This window comes from Lygodium microphyllum, chromosome 22 (genome assembly GCF_053477565.2).
Source record: "Lygodium microphyllum isolate KBCC chromosome 22, Lygodium_microphyllum_v1.1.10, whole genome shotgun sequence".
NCBI classification, from domain to species: domain Eukaryota; kingdom Viridiplantae; phylum Streptophyta; class Polypodiopsida; order Schizaeales; family Lygodiaceae; genus Lygodium; species Lygodium microphyllum.
The window spans coordinates 84788463-84809575 of record NC_141156.1 but is presented as its reverse complement, the minus strand read 5'-3'; the positions used below and the strand labels follow the sequence as shown (position 1 = coordinate 84809575).

Below are 21113 nucleotides of genomic sequence, written 5' to 3'. Positions count from 1 at the left end.
CCAAAGACATTGCACTCGGCCACTACTTGGCTAGGATTGACCCTGAATCCTTTTTTGTACTTCATAGTAGTTTCTCAGAGGACGCAGCATGGCCGATACTTTGTATTAAAGCTCTTACAAGGCTTCTAGGTTTCTCAGGATTACAATATAATGCCCACAAAATAATGTTTTTGGAAAAGACTGCAGCAATTAGGATTTTTGGCTACGGTCCAGGTTACTCTGTTTCTAGAGCAGGATACTTTTTGGCATTTTCATCCTACGCCTTAGCTGCAGACAGAACTGATGTAAAATCTATAGCTGGCTACAAGAGAAAAAAATTTCTACGTTATAGAGGAAAGATTCCTGAGGAAGAGAATGTGGGAGTTTTGGAAAACTAGCTTTGTATATATTCTTTCTTATATATAAAAGTGTGATTGCTCATGTGTCATTGCCGTCTTTTATTTGCATTCTTTGAAGTTGTCGTCGAAAAAACCAGTTGAATAGCTCCTCCAAAGCATTGCTTTTTGTAACTCCTCTCCCATGCCTTGTGCTTCGAAAATAACTTGTGCATGCTTGATAGTGGGATTTTTCCATGCCTTGGTTGCTATAAGTTGCTAAGGGGCCATGCTCCTCCACAAAGAAAGGTCCATGAATATGAAGAATATGCTACAATACAAAGTAACACAAATTTTATACCAATTGAAAAACCTGTCAAAATAAGCCGATATTAAATAATTATTACTTTACCAGATAAAAAGTGATATCTTTTTCTCCCCATGCCTCTTTTATCGCCTGAACAAGCTTTGTGATTGATCTTTTGAACTCTTCCACATATGTATATGTTGTCTTATGTTGCCTGAGGAGTTTCAGAAAAACATCAAGGTGTATCCAGACCTCCATTCTAAGAAACGCAAGCCTCGGCGTGCTTGCAACATTTGTTGTGATCTCACATAGCTCTCTCCAACACTCCCAAGCCGCATTCACCTGCTTTCCTGAATGGTTTCCTAAGAATCGTCTAGCTTTTGAGCCTCCCATAGAGACATCGGCCAAGATATCTCTTGTTTTTCCTGAAAGTATTGGATCCTTTCTCAAGTGAACTTGGCCCCCATGAAATCCCATTTTCGATAGCAATGCCTCGCATTTATCAATACACTCATCTGATAAAGATAATGGCTTAATGGAATATGCGTAGTCAAGATGCAACCTGAGAAGCTTATCGATTATTCTAATCTCTGCATGCAAAGTACAAATATGAACATTCTTAAGAGAGATGGAAAGAATGGGATCCCAGATGTCTTCTATGTTTTTAAATTTACTCAAATCTATAGAGTCTCTATTTGGGGCTCTTCTTACTGGTCGCAAACTACTCCAATCTTTGGATCCAATACTTTCCATGCAATAAATGCAAGGATATTTTGCATTTGCACCATTACATATTCCAAGCATACATTTGATAGTTTTCAAATCAGCACTCATATGCCATTCCACATTAAATTTACCAACCCCATCAACTACCAACATTTGGCCTTCACTTTGAGACTTAATGATATTTGGAATACCTGTATGATTGAACAACCATTTCAACGTTTGATGATTTTCAATTAGTACCTGGGCTGCACCAATCCACCAAATCTCCATCTCGGATTGGATCTTATGCAATGGAGCTTTGCCCTCGCCATTGCCATGGTCCAATGCCATGTTCATGAGGCAAATGCTAATTCTTTCCATCTTTTGTCCCTTTTGAATCTGTGCTTCATCCAACTTCAAGGCAAACTTTAGAACACCATAACTTTCCTCTACTGTGATTTTATACATGTGAACCATTGCAATTTGCACCTTTTTTAGATCAACCCATATATTGTTAAACTCATTGTAATAAAAAATTGCCTGTTTTTTTTGTTTTTCATAGGACATAGACCTTTCGATGTGAAAGTAATCTCCAAAAACATGTGGAATCTTGCGATTCATGGAAATTCTTGCAGTGGAAACTGCAAGGGCTCGGGGCAATCCAAATATAGTTACCCTATTGCATTTAAGATTTTTAAACCATAATCCAGAGATAGCACGGTAACCTTTTCGACTTATACCCACAGTATCGCATGTCTCTACGATTTCATTTGCTTTCACTGTGCCTTTTAAGTCCTTCACTAACTCTCTCAGAGTTGGACCTCTCAAATCCACATTTTCTGGTGACTTAAGAATCCTCAAAATGTCTTTCTTATTCATGGTTTCCTTCAAAAGTTTGATTCTTTCCTCATTCTCTCGGATAGTTATGCCTAATATGTTAGAGACATATTTCTTTGTAAGATTTAGTCTCCTTTTCTTTGCTCTCTCACACAAGCTGGTTATATTTTTTAACGGTCTCTTCCTCTCTCTAAATCCTACTGGAGTTTCTCTCAAGCGTATTAGCTTATTCTGCAATGAATTGTTAACATTTTTCAAAATATCAATCTGACTTGTCAACTCTAAAATTTTTGTTTGTGTAGTTTCTAGTGCTTTTTTCATTTCGTGCACTTGAGCTATATATGTGTAAGATGCAGAGTATAACCTCATACACTAGCCAAGCATTCCATTGTAACCTTCTCCAGCATATCTTATATAGTCATGGATATTCAAAAAAGGAGGTGGTTTACCTGTAGAAGGATCCCTGGGATAGATATTTCCATCCACCCACAAATCTATATGCTTCATTCCTTGTGTTCGCAACTTGTTGGCTTCAATCTCATCTATCAATACTCAATGATGTATACTTCTCCAAGATGTGTAAGTCGGATCTAGCTGAATAGATAGCTTGTATTTACGTGTGCTTGCACCTGTGTTATTTGAAGTAGTATTGCTAGACATTCTAGCAAATGAACCGAGCAAGAATCTCACAGTGATAGAAAGCAAGTGTAGCAAAAGGAATGGTAAAAGAGAATAGTGTATAGAAAGAAAACGCGGGAGCAAACAAATGCGAAGTTCGTACGAAAATCTCAAAAATACAAAATCTCTCGAGTTCCAAGACAATAAACGGCCGAAAAGGTGACCCCTGACCTGGATTAAAAGATGAGGGCAATTAATGGCCGACCTCTTCAATGAACCAAATATTCTCTCATTAATCACATCTGGACAACCAAATTTAGAGGTTTTATTCTTCCTAAACCTCAACTAATTAGCAACTTAATCACTTTCTTACAAGTGCCATTTTTAAAGCGTTTTTGGCCCTAATGCTTGATGTAGGAGGCGAATTAGGAACCTATACCTGGGGTTGTGCCTGGATAAAGGTTTCTTAACGTTATTATACGATAATCGTTATTGGTTTATATTACATCTTTAATTCAGCTATCTCGTAAACAATGTAGCTACTTAACTTTTTATCAACTCTTATGCACAACCAGACATTGATAAAAAGAAGTCTTTATTTGTATTTATATGGGGATAGCCCTTTTGAATACAACGTTTCATGCGATGATAAGCCAACTGCTACATTTAGTTTGGGGAGAACAACGTTGTATTGCATTTATCTACAGGAACTGTGTGATAGTAAGGTTTTGGGTCATGGATCTTCAGGAATTGATAAGTCATTGGAAGTTCAGGATATCCTTTCCGTTGGAATCCATACTTCACATGGTGATCCAACACTTTAATCCTGTCGGCGGGGATTACACGGGTTACTTCCTCATATACATATGAGTTCATCTCAACCCTCCGACCTTGAATATGTAAAGTTGAATTTACGTGAGCTTCCACAAAAACGAACAGCTTCACGACTTTCAGGTCTTCCAACCACTTGATCCTCTTTAGGTTGGTCTATAGATAAGCAAACCGGTGGGCGGCTATATAGTAGATTCCTGAAGCACTCATCCACCTTCGTTCCATGTACAAAGGTGATGGATTATAGATCTGCTCTAGGATGTTCATCATCTCAACCCTTTGTCGATAATGCGGAGAATGCATTGCAGTCATAAACATGACTCGAAATACCAAGAACTTGTTCCACGCTTCGTAATTCTGCAAGACAGCATTGAAGGTAAGGAAATGTTTGGACGACAACATTTTCTTTACTTCATCTTATTATAATTTCATAAAAACAATTCCGTTGTTGGTCGGCTCTGATACCAACTGTAGTGTGTCCACTAGAATCATCCAGGACACGTCTTAGCAGTCCATCGGAAAGGATGTCTAGAAACCTTTGCCCGGCACTCCCATGGAATGTTACGGGATTTGTGATCTAGGGCTTTCTGCGTCTGCCACATAGCGAAAGTATTCTGGCCGTTCCCACTTAGGATCAACCTGAACTAGGGTTTTCCTGATTGGTCATTTCCTAACAGCAACTAGCGTCGGACCCAAGAGAACTACTTTACACAGAAATGCCAAGTCCGAAGTGGATTCAAGTTGCACTTGGTTCAAGGAGAATGGGAAACGAGAGGGATGCAAAGCTCAACCTCTTTGCCATAAGGCATAGTCCCATTCCATTCCCCTAAAACAGCGTAAATCGGTTAAGACATAACTCTAGGTCAACGCTTTTGTTGTTCGTGTCCTTTGACGATCATTCCACTGTTCCTCGTGATTTGAGAAAAGTTCCCGGCCAACCGGGACCACCTAACCGTAGGACGGACCCATGGCCCATCCTCCGCACTTTCCTCGGGTTGTTTTAGTTATGTAATTATCTAACACATTACTTGGACATGTAACAACCAGCTTCTTTCATTAACCCGTTAAGCACTAGTTCCTTCACGTAATCTTATCACTTGACATAGAAAAACAATATCATACAAGTTCTTTATTAATAGGTCATCATATTTAACTTTGAAATACAAAGAGTTCTGCCTGTAGGCTTATCCACAATCAGCTCGAAGGCTATCCAGCAATCCATAGGGATCACTATTCCAAGTTTCCGCATGAAAACTAGTATGCGGGCCTCCAGATCCAATCCCGAGTCACGTTAGCCTCTTGTGCAGGACCCGGAAGGAGAGGGATTTACGGCGGCCAGAGCCCCCCTTGGCACCCAAGTATCCTCCTGCTCCAAGTAGCGCTTAACGGAGAGACCTCTCGCGGCAGGTTCGGTCCACGTTCTCGGCGCGGTCAACAACCCCCTTGGTTAGGGTCAGGCAGGCAGTCGGGGGTAACTGAAGCTGCCTCTCCCTTCAGGCCTTCAACCTGAAGTATAGATATTTATTTATTTTGTAATTCATTGGTCAAACAAGTCAAGCAGTGCTCTAAAATCTTTAGCAAGCACAAAAATTTCCATTGATTGATTTTGTTGTTGGCAAACTGCTAAGGAAGGAATCCTTCCTTTCCAATGCATCCAACACTCAATCCGGGGTGTCTTGCAACTTGGCAAGATCCCTTATATTCTGGGTTAGGGCGTACCCTATTAACCCAACTTGGTCAAACCCTAAAGTTCATTGGATACTTCAATTTCTGGTTTTTAACCTTCCTTACTCAGAAGGATATCAAAGTATACATCCTCTTGCAAGATAACTTGCGTAAGGATCGGCCATCCTTTTTGTGAGAATTTAGCCTTTCTTCTTGTGATTCAATCACAAGACCATGTGACTTCGTACTTGGTGCGCAAGTCCTACATCGTACTATGCGATAATGGAGTTACGAAACAATCCGTTTCAGTTTCTTTAAGCTCACGTTGTTAGACCTAGGGTTTCCTAGCTTTATTATTTTCTTTTAAGAAACCCAGGGACAAACCCTAGTTTCTTTTATGTTTACAATTTACTGACCCTACAATCAGGGAATGTGGGCAAGTATTTAAGTATAAACGTTTCGTGGATTTTAATTCATTCCCAATGAATATTTCGCAGCATAGGTATTTCTAAGTCTATATTAATTTGGTTAACTTTAGAAGGTAATATTGAGATTACCTCCGCATGATTTTTTATCTATCTGTCAATTGATTTTTCAATCCTAAACTTTATCGATTTGAGGTTAGGTTAATTCAATTAATCTTCCCTTTTCCTTGCGAACAAAACTCATGCCAAATAAGCAACCTTTCCCTTGCTAACTTATGCAGTTAGCAATGATAACTTCCTAGAGTTTAAGCATCGTAAGAATCCTTTCATGATTTGCACTTTCCATGATGATTCGTTGTAAAAAGAATAGGGGTTAATAGTGCAAGATGCAGTTTTATACATTTTAGGCTTAACCGAAGTATACTACTTTAATGGGTAAATAATCTTGCTCATAATTCATTTCAATGCATAATGCTATTTGAAAAAAATACGTTTATACTTTACTTATTTTGCATGTTCCATTAAACTAAATTCCTTCGTCGTGAACAACTAGGACAAAATATATCCTATCCCTAACAATTCATCTTGCATGATTGAATTACATTGATGTAAAATTAAGAAGGAAAAACCTGGGTTTGGGGTGAGATATCCTCATGGATACCGAGAGATGACCCTTCCACGATGCGCCTTGGACTTTCTTAGGAGGCATCGCAATTGTAGTCGTTCGGACGTGAAAGTAACTTTACAATTCTTCTTTGGAATTCACTGTTGCTCTGCCCATCGATAGTAATTTTTGGAAGGCTCCCTCCTTGGAAGTTGGGGAAATTCGGAAGGGTGTTTCAGAGTCTTCTATGACTAAGACTCATTGAAGCCATGGAAAGGCTTAATGGTCTATTAATGACTCGTTCAAATGAGGAACGAAAAAGGGATGGAAAAACACAAGGTGCGAACGAGAACTCCAAGGAAATAGAGTAACCGTAAAAGTTATAAGTGAGGTCGAAGGACCTTAAGTCAACTTGGAGAGAAGGGGTTTCAATATGCCACAAGGGAAGGTTTTAACACGGAGGAAATAGGGGTGGTTCCAAGGTAAGGGATAGGGGTTTTGAGGGATTAGCACGGGGATGTAGTTCCAAGGAAAAGGGGGCTTGAGGGTTAGAAAATACAAAAAGGGGGCTCAAGGAAAGGGCTAAGTGACTTTTAAAAGCACGGGGGGAAAAGTAATAATAGGACTTCTAAGCCCACTCTTTATAGGGAAAAAAAAAGAGGCTTATGATCCTTTAAACACGAGGGGGGTGAGGTTCCAAAAAACATAAGAAGGAGGCCTTGGGGATTTTTAGGACATGGGGGTAATAATAAGGCTTCTGAAAGATACAATAAGGGGGGTGAAAGGCCCTTAAGAAGATAAAACTTGGGGGGGGGGGGGGGGGGGAGGGAAATAAAAGGGGACACGAGGGGGGTGAAAGGGGGCTTAACTAGCCCCCCTTAAGAAGCTTCTTTTAAGAAGCTTCTATGCTTCAACGTGGCAAGGGGGGCATTTCAACGCCGCGTTGGCAACGGGCAGGCGGCGCTGCGAATCGGGGTCGACGGCTGCAGGCAGCGGCGTGCTGTGTCAGCTGGCAGCTCTCTCCCTTGGCCTTCCCTCTCCCTTGGCAACTCTCTCCTCCTCACCCCACGGCAGTGACTGGCAGCGTCGTCTTCTCCCCCTCCCTTGGCCTTCCTTTAGGTGAGGGTTTTTGTAGGGAGAGGGAAGGAAATCCTCCCTTCCCTTGTGTCGCCCTGCATGACCATGAGGCCGAGCAAGGTCCAGCGCGACGAGGAGCTTGTTGGCCTACTAGTTCCTTCTCCATGCTCTAGCATGACCGTCGCCGACGGTGAATTAAAAAAAGAAAAAAAATTACCATAAAATTTTCAACGTTTGACATATTACATAATAACTAAGGAAGTTGCTTTCAAATGTCATACAGTGTATTACAATATAATCTTTAGAAAACTAAAGAAAACTATATGCGAATAGGAAGCAAGTGATCATCTTTCCCTAATGGAAAATTGTCGATGGTTAAGTGGCTTCAATAAGTTGGTTGCTTTTGTTATGAAGCAGAACGCGTGGCAAATCTAGCAAACCAAATCTCAATCATAAACAACTTTATGACACACATAAAAGAACTTGGTGGAAAAATCTAACAAATCAAACATCTCAACTATTAAATACAAAAAACATTATAATACATAATAGGATTTGAATAACTCAATAGATTGAGAAAGACAAGAGAAAAATGCACGATTGGGCCCAACCTTCCCCATGGCAAAAGCCATGGTTTTTCATCCTTAATTATATATTATAGTTTTACATGGATATTTGCATTCATATCTTACATATAATTACAAAGAAAGTACAAATATCAATTGAAATACAGAGTTTTAAGAGTCAAGAGGTATCCTGTAACATACCGCACTTACTGCAGAAAATTTGTGCTCTGAATCTTGATGTTTTGGCATCACCATCGCGTTCGGAGGATGCAAAAACCCCCAAAACAACTCTTGAAGCTCTGAATTTCGATTCCGGATAAGGGAAAAACAAAAAAACTCAATTTTCACCTTGTTCTCCTATTTTGCACGCGATCCTATTGCTTTTATAAAGAAAGCTAGAAAAGCCTTCTAAAACTTAACCACATTAAGAAAATAGCAAGGTATTCTATAAAGAAAGCTTATTTCAATCAAAGCATATCTTAAGTCTCATATTCTAAAATAATCTATATTTTAAAAAATAAATTAATAGTACTAAGGACAATGATCTAATTATTACTAAAGAAGTTTAAACTTATAATTTATAAATAGAGTAATAATTTTAATAATATAATATCATATAATGATAAAATATTATATATTACACTTAAGATAACTAATCATAATTATGAAATTTACGCTTGGACTTACACTAACATCCAATGCTACCCAAAGCCACTGCTACCTGCTCTACACACCAGCTGAAGCATTCACAATTGTTTATAAATAAAATAAATAAATAATAGTAAATACCTAGCAGTCTTCAGCTACAAATAATTAAATAGATTGAAATTTTGTACTAACTTTAATTTAATTCGAGTGCACACTCTAAACTCATAAAAGCTTAATTAGTTAATATGAATTTTGCGGAATCACCTGCTCTAGAATCACCCACGTGCACATTAATTAATAAAACGCTCAAGAAGGACAATCATCCCCATCAACTTATCGCACAAGTTATCCATCTTATGTACGAGCCCTAGTCAAGAAATAAATCTCATGGAATCCACCGTTGTCGTATTGCTGCGCATTTGAGGTGTGAAAACCACCCAAAAGTTGTGCGTGTGATTTGATACTTTGTACATACTTAGTTGTTATGTTTGCTCTTTCATTCTATGCTGAAGACGGAGAAGAACAAGGAGTTTTGGTAGACTGGTAACTCGACATGCAGTCTCATGGACCACTTTGATTGCAGGATATGCTGACCAAGGGTTCGTTTGAAAGCCTGTGGCAGTATAGGAGCATTCCCAATGGGCCAAGAGATACATGCTGAGATCATCCTAAGGGGCCTAGAAAGAGAGCATTCTGTAGGGAGCATGCTGATGGATATGTATGGGAAATGTCACTCCTTTATGGAAGCACAACAAGTGTTCAACAAACTGCCAATTCAAGACACAACCTCCTGGAATTCATTGAATGCAGGACATGCAGAGAATGGTAATGCTGAAGCTGCTCTGAATTGCTTTAGAAAGATGCAGCTCGAGGGCATACATGTAGATTCTACTACTTTTGTTCTTTGCTTAAAAGCTTGTGTTGCAGTAGGAGCCATAGATATAGGAAGAGAAATACATGCTGAAATCAGAAGATCAGGATTAGAAAGAGACCCTGTTGTTGGTGACATGCTCGTGGACATGTATGGAAAATGTGGCTTTATCAAGGAAGGACGAGAAGCATTTGAGAAATTGACTGTCCATGATGTTATATCGTGGACAATAATGCTAGATGCCTATGTTCATAATCGTGAAGGTGATATGGCTATGCGATGCTATGAGGAGATGCAACATCAAGGGGTGCATGCCAATTCTATTACATATGTTATCTGCTTGAAAGCTTGTGCAACCATAGGAACAGGACAAGGTATGCATTCTGAAATTGTCATGAGAGGTTTAGAAAATGACATTTATGTAGGAAGCACACTTGTGGATGTGTAAGCGAAAAGCTTCTCACTTTCAGAAGCGCAGCACACATTTGATAGGTTGCCAGTTCGAAATGCAGTCTCCTGGACTGCTCTATTAGCAAGCTATGCTGAACAAGGACTTGGTGAGAAAGTGCTGAATTGTTTGAAACAGATGCAGGTGGAAGGTGTATCTGTAGATGCTACAACATTTGTTCTTTGCTTGAAGGCTTGTAGGAACACTTACTCTGAACAAACTTACAGTCGACAGAAACTTGATTGAGGTCTTCACCAAAGGAATCGACAAAGATATGGTTGTGCTTTTGGCGTTACGGGAGACCCACGGAAGGAACAAATTTAGTCGGCTATTTTCAGGAGCCGCTTTACTAGTTCGAAAGGGGGGCAGAAAAAAAAATGCAGAAGAACGGGCACTCTGGGATCTACGAGGAAAAGAGGAAAAATGAGAGTTTTTTTTTTAATCTTAAAGAGGAATGGAGCAACCTTGGAGGGGGTGGTGATCTTTCATGTTTCCATCGCTGCAGCAATAGCGGATTCGAGAGCTATTTACTGCCACGAATTGGAACGCCGTTTGATGCATTTCCATAGACGAAGCCTTTCACAATTGTTCACAAATCGTCGTCTTCTCTGGAAAAACGGAAGAGAGGAAGAGAAGAGGATCGGTCAGGGATTTGGCAGAGGGAACCCAATTATCGAATCAGCACCACTGATTTGTTCTCTCTTTCAGTGACCTTCTTCGTTGATTCTCTTGCGTATTGTGTCACGAGGCCTGTAACTACATGAAGTTTGCTACCGTTGAACGGACTGTTCAACCAATGCCCCGTCAAGATTCTTCAGTACGCACATGATTGAGTTCGTAGGATCCCATGCCTTGAATTGCAAAGGTACGGTGTTTCATCGGGACAAAGAAGCATGAAGTCTGCAAGGGTGTGAAATGCAGGAGCAACATAGAAACCCCAAAAACGTACTCAAAACGATCTCCTGCAAAGGATGTTCTTTCTTCAAAAGCGGTAGTAACAACTCAAGAACTAGAAGATGCTGGAATACACCCTCATACTAATTTTGACTTCAAGAGAATACAGTTTCTGGAAAAGTATCCGAAAGGTCAGGTTAGAGGAAGGTATTGGAAGCATCTAAAGCAAATGCTTCAAACTAAGAACTACTATCTTTATCCTGCTGAAGAACCAAACTATATGAATATTGAATATTGAAGCTCCTCCATCCTTGTATCCAGCCAAGAAATATTGTGATGTCTCAGGATTTGAAGCCCGTACAAAGATCATGTAACAAAGTTGCACTTTGCAAATGCTAACATATTCAAGCATATCAGATCACTTCCTAATGAGGCTATTCAAGAATACCTTGGGTTGCGAAATGCACAGATCGTCTTGAAATGAAAGCATCACACAGAGGGTTACAAAAGAGATTCAACTTCATTCATTTGCTTGATTGATTTTCTATCTTGAAATTAGTCAAGATCCTCTGTGGTCGCGACTTTGCTTTCGAAAACCTACGAAACGGCAGTACAAAGGAGAGGAGATTGGAGTTCTCGCCTCCTGGCAACGGTGTTTTCTCCTCCGGTTTTGTTGGGATTTCAGCAAACAGTTCGATGAGTTATCAGAAGACTTCTAGGTTGCCTAGAGCTGCCAGGCAGTATATATGCAGGAATGAGAAAAATTTGAAAAATGCAGGAATTTTGGAGGATGATGAGCACATCGATGGGATGTATGACAGTGTGATTTGTGCAGATACGATGACAGAGATGGGAGATATGCTGAAAACTGATATGCAGAATTGTCACAGTGATGTATTAGTGCAGTCCCTGGACATGTTTCATGAAATTGCAGATTTTATGTCACAGATTGAGTCAGAGGCTGAGGTAACTCAGCAAAGAGTGTTGAGTGCTGAAGAAATTCAGCAAACAGAGTTTCCAGCTAGTTATGATCAGCTTTCAGAGAGACAGAGGGCTGAAAACTTTCAGCCAACAGAGTTTACTGCTGAAATATTTCAGCATTCAGAGTTTGGGGTTGTTACTATGCAGTCCATAGAGCAGAGGGCTGAAGATATTCAGCCATTGGAGTGCAGAATTGCTGATTTACAACAAGATTTATGTAATGCAGAAGAGCATAATCAAGCGAGGGTTGACACGAAATACAAAACTGTGGATAAGAAGGTGAAGCCGGTTGCTGTACCGCTTCCACCTGACAGTGATCAGCACATTAGGGCCAAAAACGCTTCAAAAAATGCACTTTTGTTAATCACGGGATTAAGAAAAGGGCCAAAGAGAGTTCGCCACGTGTGCAAGAATATGGTATTCTTGTCTCCTCTTTTTTAGAGATAGTGGAGTCCATTTCGTGATTCTCTCTTCTTTTTTAGCCAAAACCCCTAAAGTCTGACATGTTTTGGAGTCCCAAAGACGTTATTTACTTACAAATCTGACAAAATACGTGACAGAGATGTGATGAAATTAATAATGAGTTTTTTGAAAGTCGGGAGATCTTTCAATGTTGTTTTTGGCGCCCAATACATACTCATTTGTATTCTTGGCGCTACTTTTTAGTTCATTCACCCCTCTTTGAGCTTCTTTCTCTGCGCTTTCATTCTTTTCATGGCTTCCTCCAGGCGCCCTTCTCGTTTAATACACTCTTGCACAGTCTATAGCCAGGGAGCAGATGGAAATTTTGAGCCCAAAACCTTTGCTGTAAACGATTGGGTTACCATGATGCCATCTTGCAAGGGCTCTCATAAGGTGAAAAGAAGAAAACGAGATGATATAAAACATCACTGGAAGGGGCGTATCATTGCCTTCAAAATTATGCCCGAAGGATGGTTTGTCAAGGTGCAACATGTTTACATGGCCAAGGATATGCACTTGCCTCCAAATGAATGTGTTCCCCAACAAACACATTGTAAGTTATTAGTTGAATAACGTATATAATTCTTTTCCATTTATGCAAGTTCTAACAAACGGTTCGTCATTGTAGATATCTTTCCGTCAACAAGTATTGAATGGCAACCTGTGGAAAGCCTAAGTGGGACTTTCCATGCCATTCATAAGGTATTGGCAGACATTATTTATGCCGATCAAACTGTGTCTTTTTTTAGTGAATGCAAGGTTTTTATATATTATGCCCAGTATGTGGTTCCCTCTAAAGCGGATAGGTATGGGAATATCGAAGATTTGCCATTGCCAAGTCTTTCATCTCTTAACTGGGAGATTCCTGACAAGGTAACGGTGCAAAGTTTGAAATTCAAAATATCTCAGGATATTAAAAAGTCCATGACAGCTGGAAGGATCTCAAGAAGAATACGTTTATCATGGTTTGTACCCCTCCATATCTTCGTGGCTTGCTTCAAAACAGCAAATTTACAAAGAACGAAGGTATCCTGGCTAAGTAGAAACTTTTCGGAAGAGGAGCCTGCCAGCACTGCGAGAAAAAATGTAACAAGGTGGTAAAAAGGGGTCCCTAAAAAAACCAGCAATATGAAAGAGACTTACATTCACTCCATCTATCTTGAGTATCTTTGAATCTATTGTCCTGCAGACATTTGAAAAGCACTCTTTTTCCATAAGTATATGTATGACTTTGTGACTTTGCAATGGTACTTCTTGCTAGAGAGAGTTATATGGTTTTCTAGGATCAACAATATCCTCATATGTGGTGTCCAAGAAGGTAGTCAGGAGCCTGCCAGCACTGCAAATGAAAACATGTAACTAAAATAGATAATAAAATAAAATAAATAATTAACCAAAAAGCAAGTAGTATTCCATTCAACCCACATTCTTCCTTGGCCATGGATACCACTTAGAGAGTTCATGAGAATAATTTCTCTGGTGAGTGTATCCGATGTAATAAAAAAATTTATGGTAGTTGTGATGGAATCAAAAGCTTTGAAAGACATTGTTATATTTGAACCAAATCTAAAAAAAAATACATTGTTATATTTGAACCAAATCTTTAAAAAAATTACATTGATAACAGTGGATCAACAATACACATAATTTTAGAGATTTATTGGCTAAGAGATGCAATCAATGTCCTAAAGTTAATAGCAAAAATAAAGGAGTGTTATTTGCAATCAATAGCACAATTATTCTATATACTAAAATTTTTTAGAGTCAAAATGCCTTACCTTATGCAATAATAAACTACAGAATCTAACAATTAAATATCCTTTTTACAACTAGCATGGACTTGTCCTCATGAGATATGCTAAGATAGTCCTCTTCCTCAGAAGTGCAAGAAACATTAATAACCATTTGCCCATACACCTCACCCATTCTCTTATAATTAACAGGTCCAATTACATCGATTTTTCTCTTGCAAACATCATCCTCGGTACCTTATTCTGCTAATCATATTAAAATCTTTATTCATTAGGGTGATCTTATGAGCATGAGCAGCAACAATGTAAGGATAATTCATAAATTCATAAAGTCAACCATGTGAGGATAAGTTGATATGACGCGAGAGCAGCAAAGCCAAATTTTCGCAGGGTCATATTCGCACCGTATCGTGGAGCAGTTCATACGGCGCGAGCGTGGCAAAAACCATAATGTTTGGTACTATACTTTTCACTGCATATCATGGATGATTTGATATGGTGCAAGAGTGGCACAACAAAATCTCCGTAGGGGTCCTCCTCCCTCAGTATCGTGAAGGAGTAAACATGCGCGTGCAAAGTACACCCCCTTGTAATGACTTATTTTTTGTGAGATCTTATACCTATCAAAAAAATTCACAAAAATTTCCATGAGTTTATTAGGCTTTGAAAATTTTTTAGGAAATTTTTAATATTTTTTTGAGCTCATTTGCTATTTTTAAAAATATTTTTAAGCAAAAAGGCCTAAAAAAGACCCAAAAAATCACAAAAAAACACCCAAAAATAGCATTGCCGATACCCATATTCGCGCCGTATCGGCAATGCTATTTTTGGGTGGTTTTTTTGTGATTTTTTGGATCTTTTTTAGGCCTTTTTTGCTTTAAAATATTTTTAAAAATAGCAAATGAGCTCCAAAAAATCTTTAAAAATTCCTAAATTTTTTTCAAAGCCTAATAAACTCATGGAATTTTTTTTAGCTCTTTTTCTATTTTAAAAATATTTCTAAGCAAAAAAGACCTAAAAGAGACCCAAAAAATCACAAAAAAACCACCCAAAAATAGCATTGCCGATACAACGCGAATACACTCGGATTGTATTGGCAATGCATTGCCGATACACCGCGAATACACTCGGATACCCATATTCGTGTTGTATCGGCAATGCTATTTTTGGGTGGTTTTTTTGTGATTTTTTGGGTCTCTTTTAGGCCATTTTTTGCTTAAAAATATTTTTAAAATAGCAAACGAGCTCAAAAAAAGCTTAAAAAATTTCTAAATTTTTTTCAGAGCCTAATAAAGTTATGTAAATTTTTTTTGTGAAATGGAGACTGATTATTTTGATGGTCTTTTTTTTGTGAAATTGAGATATATTACATTTGAAAAAAGATATACAAGGATAAAGCATCAATAATGTAGTGATGCTTTCAATTATAAAATCAGTATGCTTTAGAATCAGAGTTCTGAGAGAAAGAAATAGATTCAAGTCCTTTCTATTTCTTCTTACAAATCAAGGGAATAGATCTTAAGAGATTTGCTAGGATATGATATCATGAGTAGTATCATCACATGACATCAAGCCACCATTTAGGTATTGAAATCTGATAGTGCTAATAAGAATCACAATTGAAGATATTGAAACTTGAAACCCCATAGTGCTAATCATAGTTGAGGGTATGATGAGAAAAATACTCCCAAGAGCTAATATTAAGTAAGAAGTTGTATCCTTCATATTCTTTGAAGCATCCTGCACACATAAAATCATCTTAGTCCTAAAGTTGATATGATACACAATATCACTAATACTTCTATCTATTACTTGTTTAATTTTTTTATATTTTAAGAGACAAAATTGAATAATAAATATTTTTAATCTATTACTAGGTAAATATTTTTATCTCCCAGAAATCAAAGTACTTCCTTTCTTCTAATTATAATATATTATCCTTGTCTTATCAATTAGTCCTTGCTAAAAAGTTGATATTACAACACTGTATAATGAAGATATTCTATTTTCAAGTGTCAAGATCAAAGTGAAAATTTTCACTTTCTATTCTATTAGCTTAAGGATTATCCTTAGTATATCTATCCCTACCAATTTGCATCAACACCATGGGACTCTTTTACCCATTTTCTTATGAATCAAATTGAAGAGATTGAAGAAAAAGCTTGGATTTAGTTGAAACAAAATCTTACAGAATGGATATCTTACGGGTTGAAGTAAAGATGCGGCTTGGATGTCCCAACCTAGTTGGGTCTGCTGAAAACTAACAAGATGATCTCGTCTCAGGTCCATGGAGGACCATATCTCTATAGCTCAATCGGCAAGTAAGTGGTTTTGATCCTCTGTGTAGAGACTCTTTTGATTGTTGATGATCACCTTCTCAAGATTTTGTGAAAGGAGACGAAGGGAGATGAAGGGAGACCAATGCACGCTGCTGGTAAGAACCGGACGTGATTTTGGTGAGAATTTTTACGACAGAGTAAAATCTACTTTAAGAACTAAGAAACAAAGTGAAGAGGAGAGAATGATGATTCAAATGAATGCAGGCGAAAAAAGAAGCGTGATTTTGGTGGGAAACGTGATAGTAAAATATTCAAAATGAAAGAATAATGGCTGAAAAGTGACCTCAGACATGAGTTAACGTCCTCAGGCATTTAATGGCTAACCTCTTAAATGAATAATAAATTCTCTCATTAATCACGTCTGAATGGCCAAATTTGGAGGGTTCATTATTTTAAAACCTCAACTAATTAGTAACTTAATCATTTTCTTACAAGTGCCATTTTTGAAACGTTTTTGGCCCTAATGAAATAGAGAGGGCTGCTAAACAGTAAATTTTGAGGAATCCGGAGCATATTGGTCATAAATTTTCAGCAAAGACTCTTGATGAATTGAAAATTGAAAATGGTGATTTCTTGCTACCCATAGAGAAGCAATGCTTTCAGGAGATGCTTGAGTGTCATGGAAGGGGGTTTGCTTTTTTCCCGCATGACATTGGATGTGTGAATCCTGATATTGTTGCTCCTATGGTGATCTTTACCATTCCTCATATCCCATGGAATCTCCGACCTATTCCAGTGCCTAAAGCACACTTGCCAAAGCTGATTGATTTATTGAATGAGAAAATCAAGATGGGAATCCTTGAGCCTTCATCTGCACCATACTCAAACAGGTGGTTTACAGTTCCAAAGAAGAATGGTACTCTCCGATTTATTCAAGACATGCAGCCAGTGAACAGAGTTACTATCAGGAATGTTGGTATAGGTCCAGTTGTGGATGAGTTTGCAGAGGCATTTGTTGGACGTGCCATCTATTCTTTAGGTGATTTGTATTCAGGATATGATCAGTTTCAGCTGGCTTTGGAAAGCAGGGACATAATCACCATGAGAACTCCTATTGGGCTTGTCAGGATGTGTACCTTGCCTCAAGGTGCCACTAATTCTGTTGCGCATATGATGAATGCCATGCATAAGGTTCTTCGTGATTACATATCTCAGCTTACCATGCCTTTCTTGGATGATGTGCCCATTAAGAGGTGTGCAGAAGAAGAGAAGAATGAGAGTCTAAATGAGCAGGGATGCAGATACTTTGTGGTTGATCATATTTCAGCATGTGAGAAGATTTTGGCCAGGTTAGAAGAAGTGAACTTGACACTTTCAGGGCAAAAATCTATTTTTGGGGTGAATGAGGTTGTCATTGTTGGACATATGTGTGGATATTATGGCAGAAAACCCTCACCTGATAAGATGAATGCTATAGGCAAGATTGCGGAGTATTGTTCTACCACTTCAGAGGTACGGAGATTCATTGGAGCTTGTATGTTTTATATGATTTGGATACCTCATTTTGCACACATGGCAGATTGTTTATATCAGCCGCTTCGAAAGGGGCAGAAATTTTATTGGGATGAGAGCCACACTAAAGCCATGCAGAAATTGAAGAAGTTATTGCAGAATGCTCCTACTCTCAGGAAAGCGGATTATAATTGTGGAAGGCCTATTGTATTGGCAGTTGACACTAGTCCAATTGCCATAGGTTGGGCTGTGGGTCAAGATGATGCAGATGGAAATAGGTATGCTATTCGGTTTGGGGCGAAAGTCCTAAACGAGAGATAGAGGAGATATCCGCAAATCAAGAGGGAGCTATTGGGGATTGTCACGGCTCTTAAATGTGACAAGGAGTACTTTATTGGAGCTTCAGTTGTGGTAGAGACAGATTGCTTGCCATTGATTGGTATGATCACGAGTTGCTCTACTCCGGATATAGCTATGTTGAGATGGATTGCATACATCAAGTCATTAAATCCGAAATTTAAACACATAGCAGTGAAGGATAATCCAGTGGCAGATATGTGTCTAGAGCCAGATATGAAGATGAGGAGACTCTACTTGCAAAAGAGGATGATGCAGAAATTTCAGCTACTATGGTTGATCATGTTTGTCATGTCTATGATATTCTGGATTTTATAGAAGAACTCTATGTTGGAGATTGGTTGCAGATTGGCAGGTACCTTAGTACACTAAGCAAAAGAGATGAATGGACAGATGAAGAGTTCAAGAAGATCAGAAGGAAAGCCTATGGTTATTTTCTCAAGGACGGATTTCTTTGGAAGCATCCGAAGAAAAGAGGCGGATTACCTTTGCGGGTTGTCTGCGATAGAGAGACACAGTTACAGGTGATGAGGGAGTTTCATGAGAGTCCTTGGGCTGGACATAGAGGAGTGTGGGCTACTTATGAGAAGATCAAGGAGAAATATTGGTGGAAAGGCATGTATAGAGATGTTTCTCACTTTGTTGAGACTTGCAGAGATTGCCAGATGTATTCGGTAGTGCGTCATCGAGATGAGCTTCATCCGACCTATCCGCTATGCATTCATTACAAGTGGGTAGTTGATTTGGTTACCATGCCTATGGGTCTTTGGCAGATGAGGTACATTGTTTTGGCTAGAGAGGATCTTACCAATCATGTTGAGGGCAGATCTTTGAGAACGAAGACCACTAGTGCAGTGTGTAAGTTCTTATTGGAGGAAATTTTCTGCAGGTATGGTTGTGTGGGTAAGATCACTGCGGATCATGGTGAATTGGATGCAGATGAAGCTAGGGAGTTTTTCTCTCAATTAGGAATCAAGTTGGCTCTAACTACAGCATATAATCCAGAGGGAAATGGGAAGAGTGAAAGAGGACATCCGCCGATAGTGAAAGCATTAGCCAAAGCATGCAGAGGACGGATTGGAGAATGGCCGAGACTTCTACCATTTGCTTTGTGGGCTGATCGTACGACTCATAGTGTTACCACAGGATATATGCATGCAGAGTTAATGTATGGTCAGAAACCGGTTATGCCGACTGAGACTTGTGCTTTGACTTGGTCAGTTTTACCTTGGCAGGAGGATTTGACGAGAGAGGAGCTCTTAGCTCTTTGGATTCGACAGTTGGAGAGGAGACCTGATGATATTCAGCTAGCTATTGACAGGTTGAAGGTTGCTAGACTAAGGAATAAGGAAAGGTTTGACAGCAGGCATCGCTTGCGGCCTAGAGCAATAGAAGAGGGAGATTGGGTATTGGTCTTTGATAGCAGCCTTGAAAATCAGCATACTGCACTTCGAAAGATGGTGAAAAGATGGTTTGGGCCGTACATAGTCAGACATGTCTTTGATAATGCAACATATGAGCTGACAGAACTGGATGGGACAGTGCTTAGAGTGCCTATTGCTGGAAAAAGAATCAAGATTTTCAAGAAAAGAGATGATGAGGACTATGCATTGGAAGAATTTTCAAGAGAAGAGCAACGAGAAGAAACTCCAATGGAAGAGACAGATGATATGACAGATAATCTTGTTGATCTACTGGAAATGCATAACGAAGAGATTGATCTGTTTGTGGATCTTGATGATAATGATCATGGGTAGTTGGCCCATCCGGAGGATGCGCAGGATTAGAGGGGGTGGATGTCGTATTGCTGCACATTTGAGGTGTGAAAACCACCCAAAAGTTGTGCGTGTGATTTGATACTTTGTACATACTCAGTTGTTATGTTTGCTCTTTCATTCTATGCTGAAGACGGAGAAGAACAAGGAGTTTTGGTAGACTGGTAACTCGAGATGCAGTCTCATGGACCACTTTGATTGCAGGATATGCTGACCAAGGGTTCGTTTGAAAGCCTGTGGCAGTATACGAGCATTCCCAATGGGCCAAGAGATACATGCTGAGATCATCCTAAGGGGCCTAGAAAGAGAGCATTCTGTAGGGAGCATGCTGGTGGATATGTATGGGAAATGTCACTCCTTTATGGAAGCACAACAAGTGTTCAACAGACTGCCAATTCAAGACACAACCTCCTGGAATTCATTGAATGCAGGACATGCAGAGAATGGTAATGCTGAAGCTGCTCTGAATTGCTTTAGAAAGATGCAACTGGAGGGCATACATGCAGATTCTACTACTTTTGTTCTTTGCTTAAAAGCTTGTGTTGCAGTAGGAGCCATAGATATAGGAAGAGAAATACATGCTGAAATCAGAAGATCAGGATTAGAAAGAGACCCTATTGTTGGTGACATGCTCGTGGACATGTATGGAAAATGTGGCTTTATCAAGGAAGGACGAGAAGCATTTGAGAAATTGGCTGTCCATGATGTTATATCGTGGACAATAATGCTATATGCCTATGTTCATAATCGTGAAGGTGATATGGCTATGCGATGCTATGAGGAGATGCAACATCAAGGGGTGCATGCCAATTCTATTACATATGTTATCTGCTTGAAAGCTTGTGCAACCATAGGAACAGGACAAGGTATGCATTCTGAAATTGTCATGAGAGGTTTAGAAAATGACATTTATGTAGGAAGCACACTTGTGGATGTGTATGCGAAAAGCTTCTCACTTTCAGAAGCGTAGCACATATTTGATAGGTTGCCAGTTCGAAATGCAGTCTCCTGGACTGCTCTATTAGCATGCTATGCTGAACAAGGACTTGGTGAAAAAGTGCTGAATTGTTTGAAACAGATGCAGGTGGAAGGTGTATCTACAGATGTTGCAACATTTGTTCTTTGCTTGAAGTCTTGTAGGAACACTTACTCTGAACAAACTTACAGTCGACAGAAACTTGATTGA

The 21113-nt window shown here is 39.1% G+C and overlaps 1 protein-coding gene across 1 annotated transcript; it reads left to right on the top strand.

Annotated features, from left to right (window-relative positions):
• Positions 1–20252: 20252 nt before the first annotated feature.
• Positions 20253–21113, top strand: LOC148017368 (pentatricopeptide repeat-containing protein At1g03540-like). Its single transcript, XM_087662742.1, has 3 exons — positions 20253–20682; positions 20767–20840; positions 21006–21113. The coding sequence occupies exons 1-3, from the start codon at positions 20253–20255 to the stop codon at positions 21111–21113; spliced, it is 612 nt and encodes a 203-aa protein (XP_087518868.1).

What these genes read in the sequence shown, in the direction of transcription:
- LOC148017368 (XM_087662742.1), top strand. Translation starts at nt 20,253, where the DNA reads ATGCTGGTGGATATGTATGGGAAATGTCACTCCTTTATGGAAGCACAA. An exon ending in CTATGTTCATAATCGTGAAG is followed by an intron (nt 20,683 to 20,766) that starts GTGATATGGCTA and finishes TCTGCTTGAAAG; the next exon opens with CTTGTGCAACCATAGGAACA. An exon ending in GTTTAGAAAATGACATTTAT is followed by an intron (nt 20,841 to 21,005) that starts GTAGGAAGCACA and finishes TGTTTGAAACAG; the next exon opens with ATGCAGGTGGAAGGTGTATC.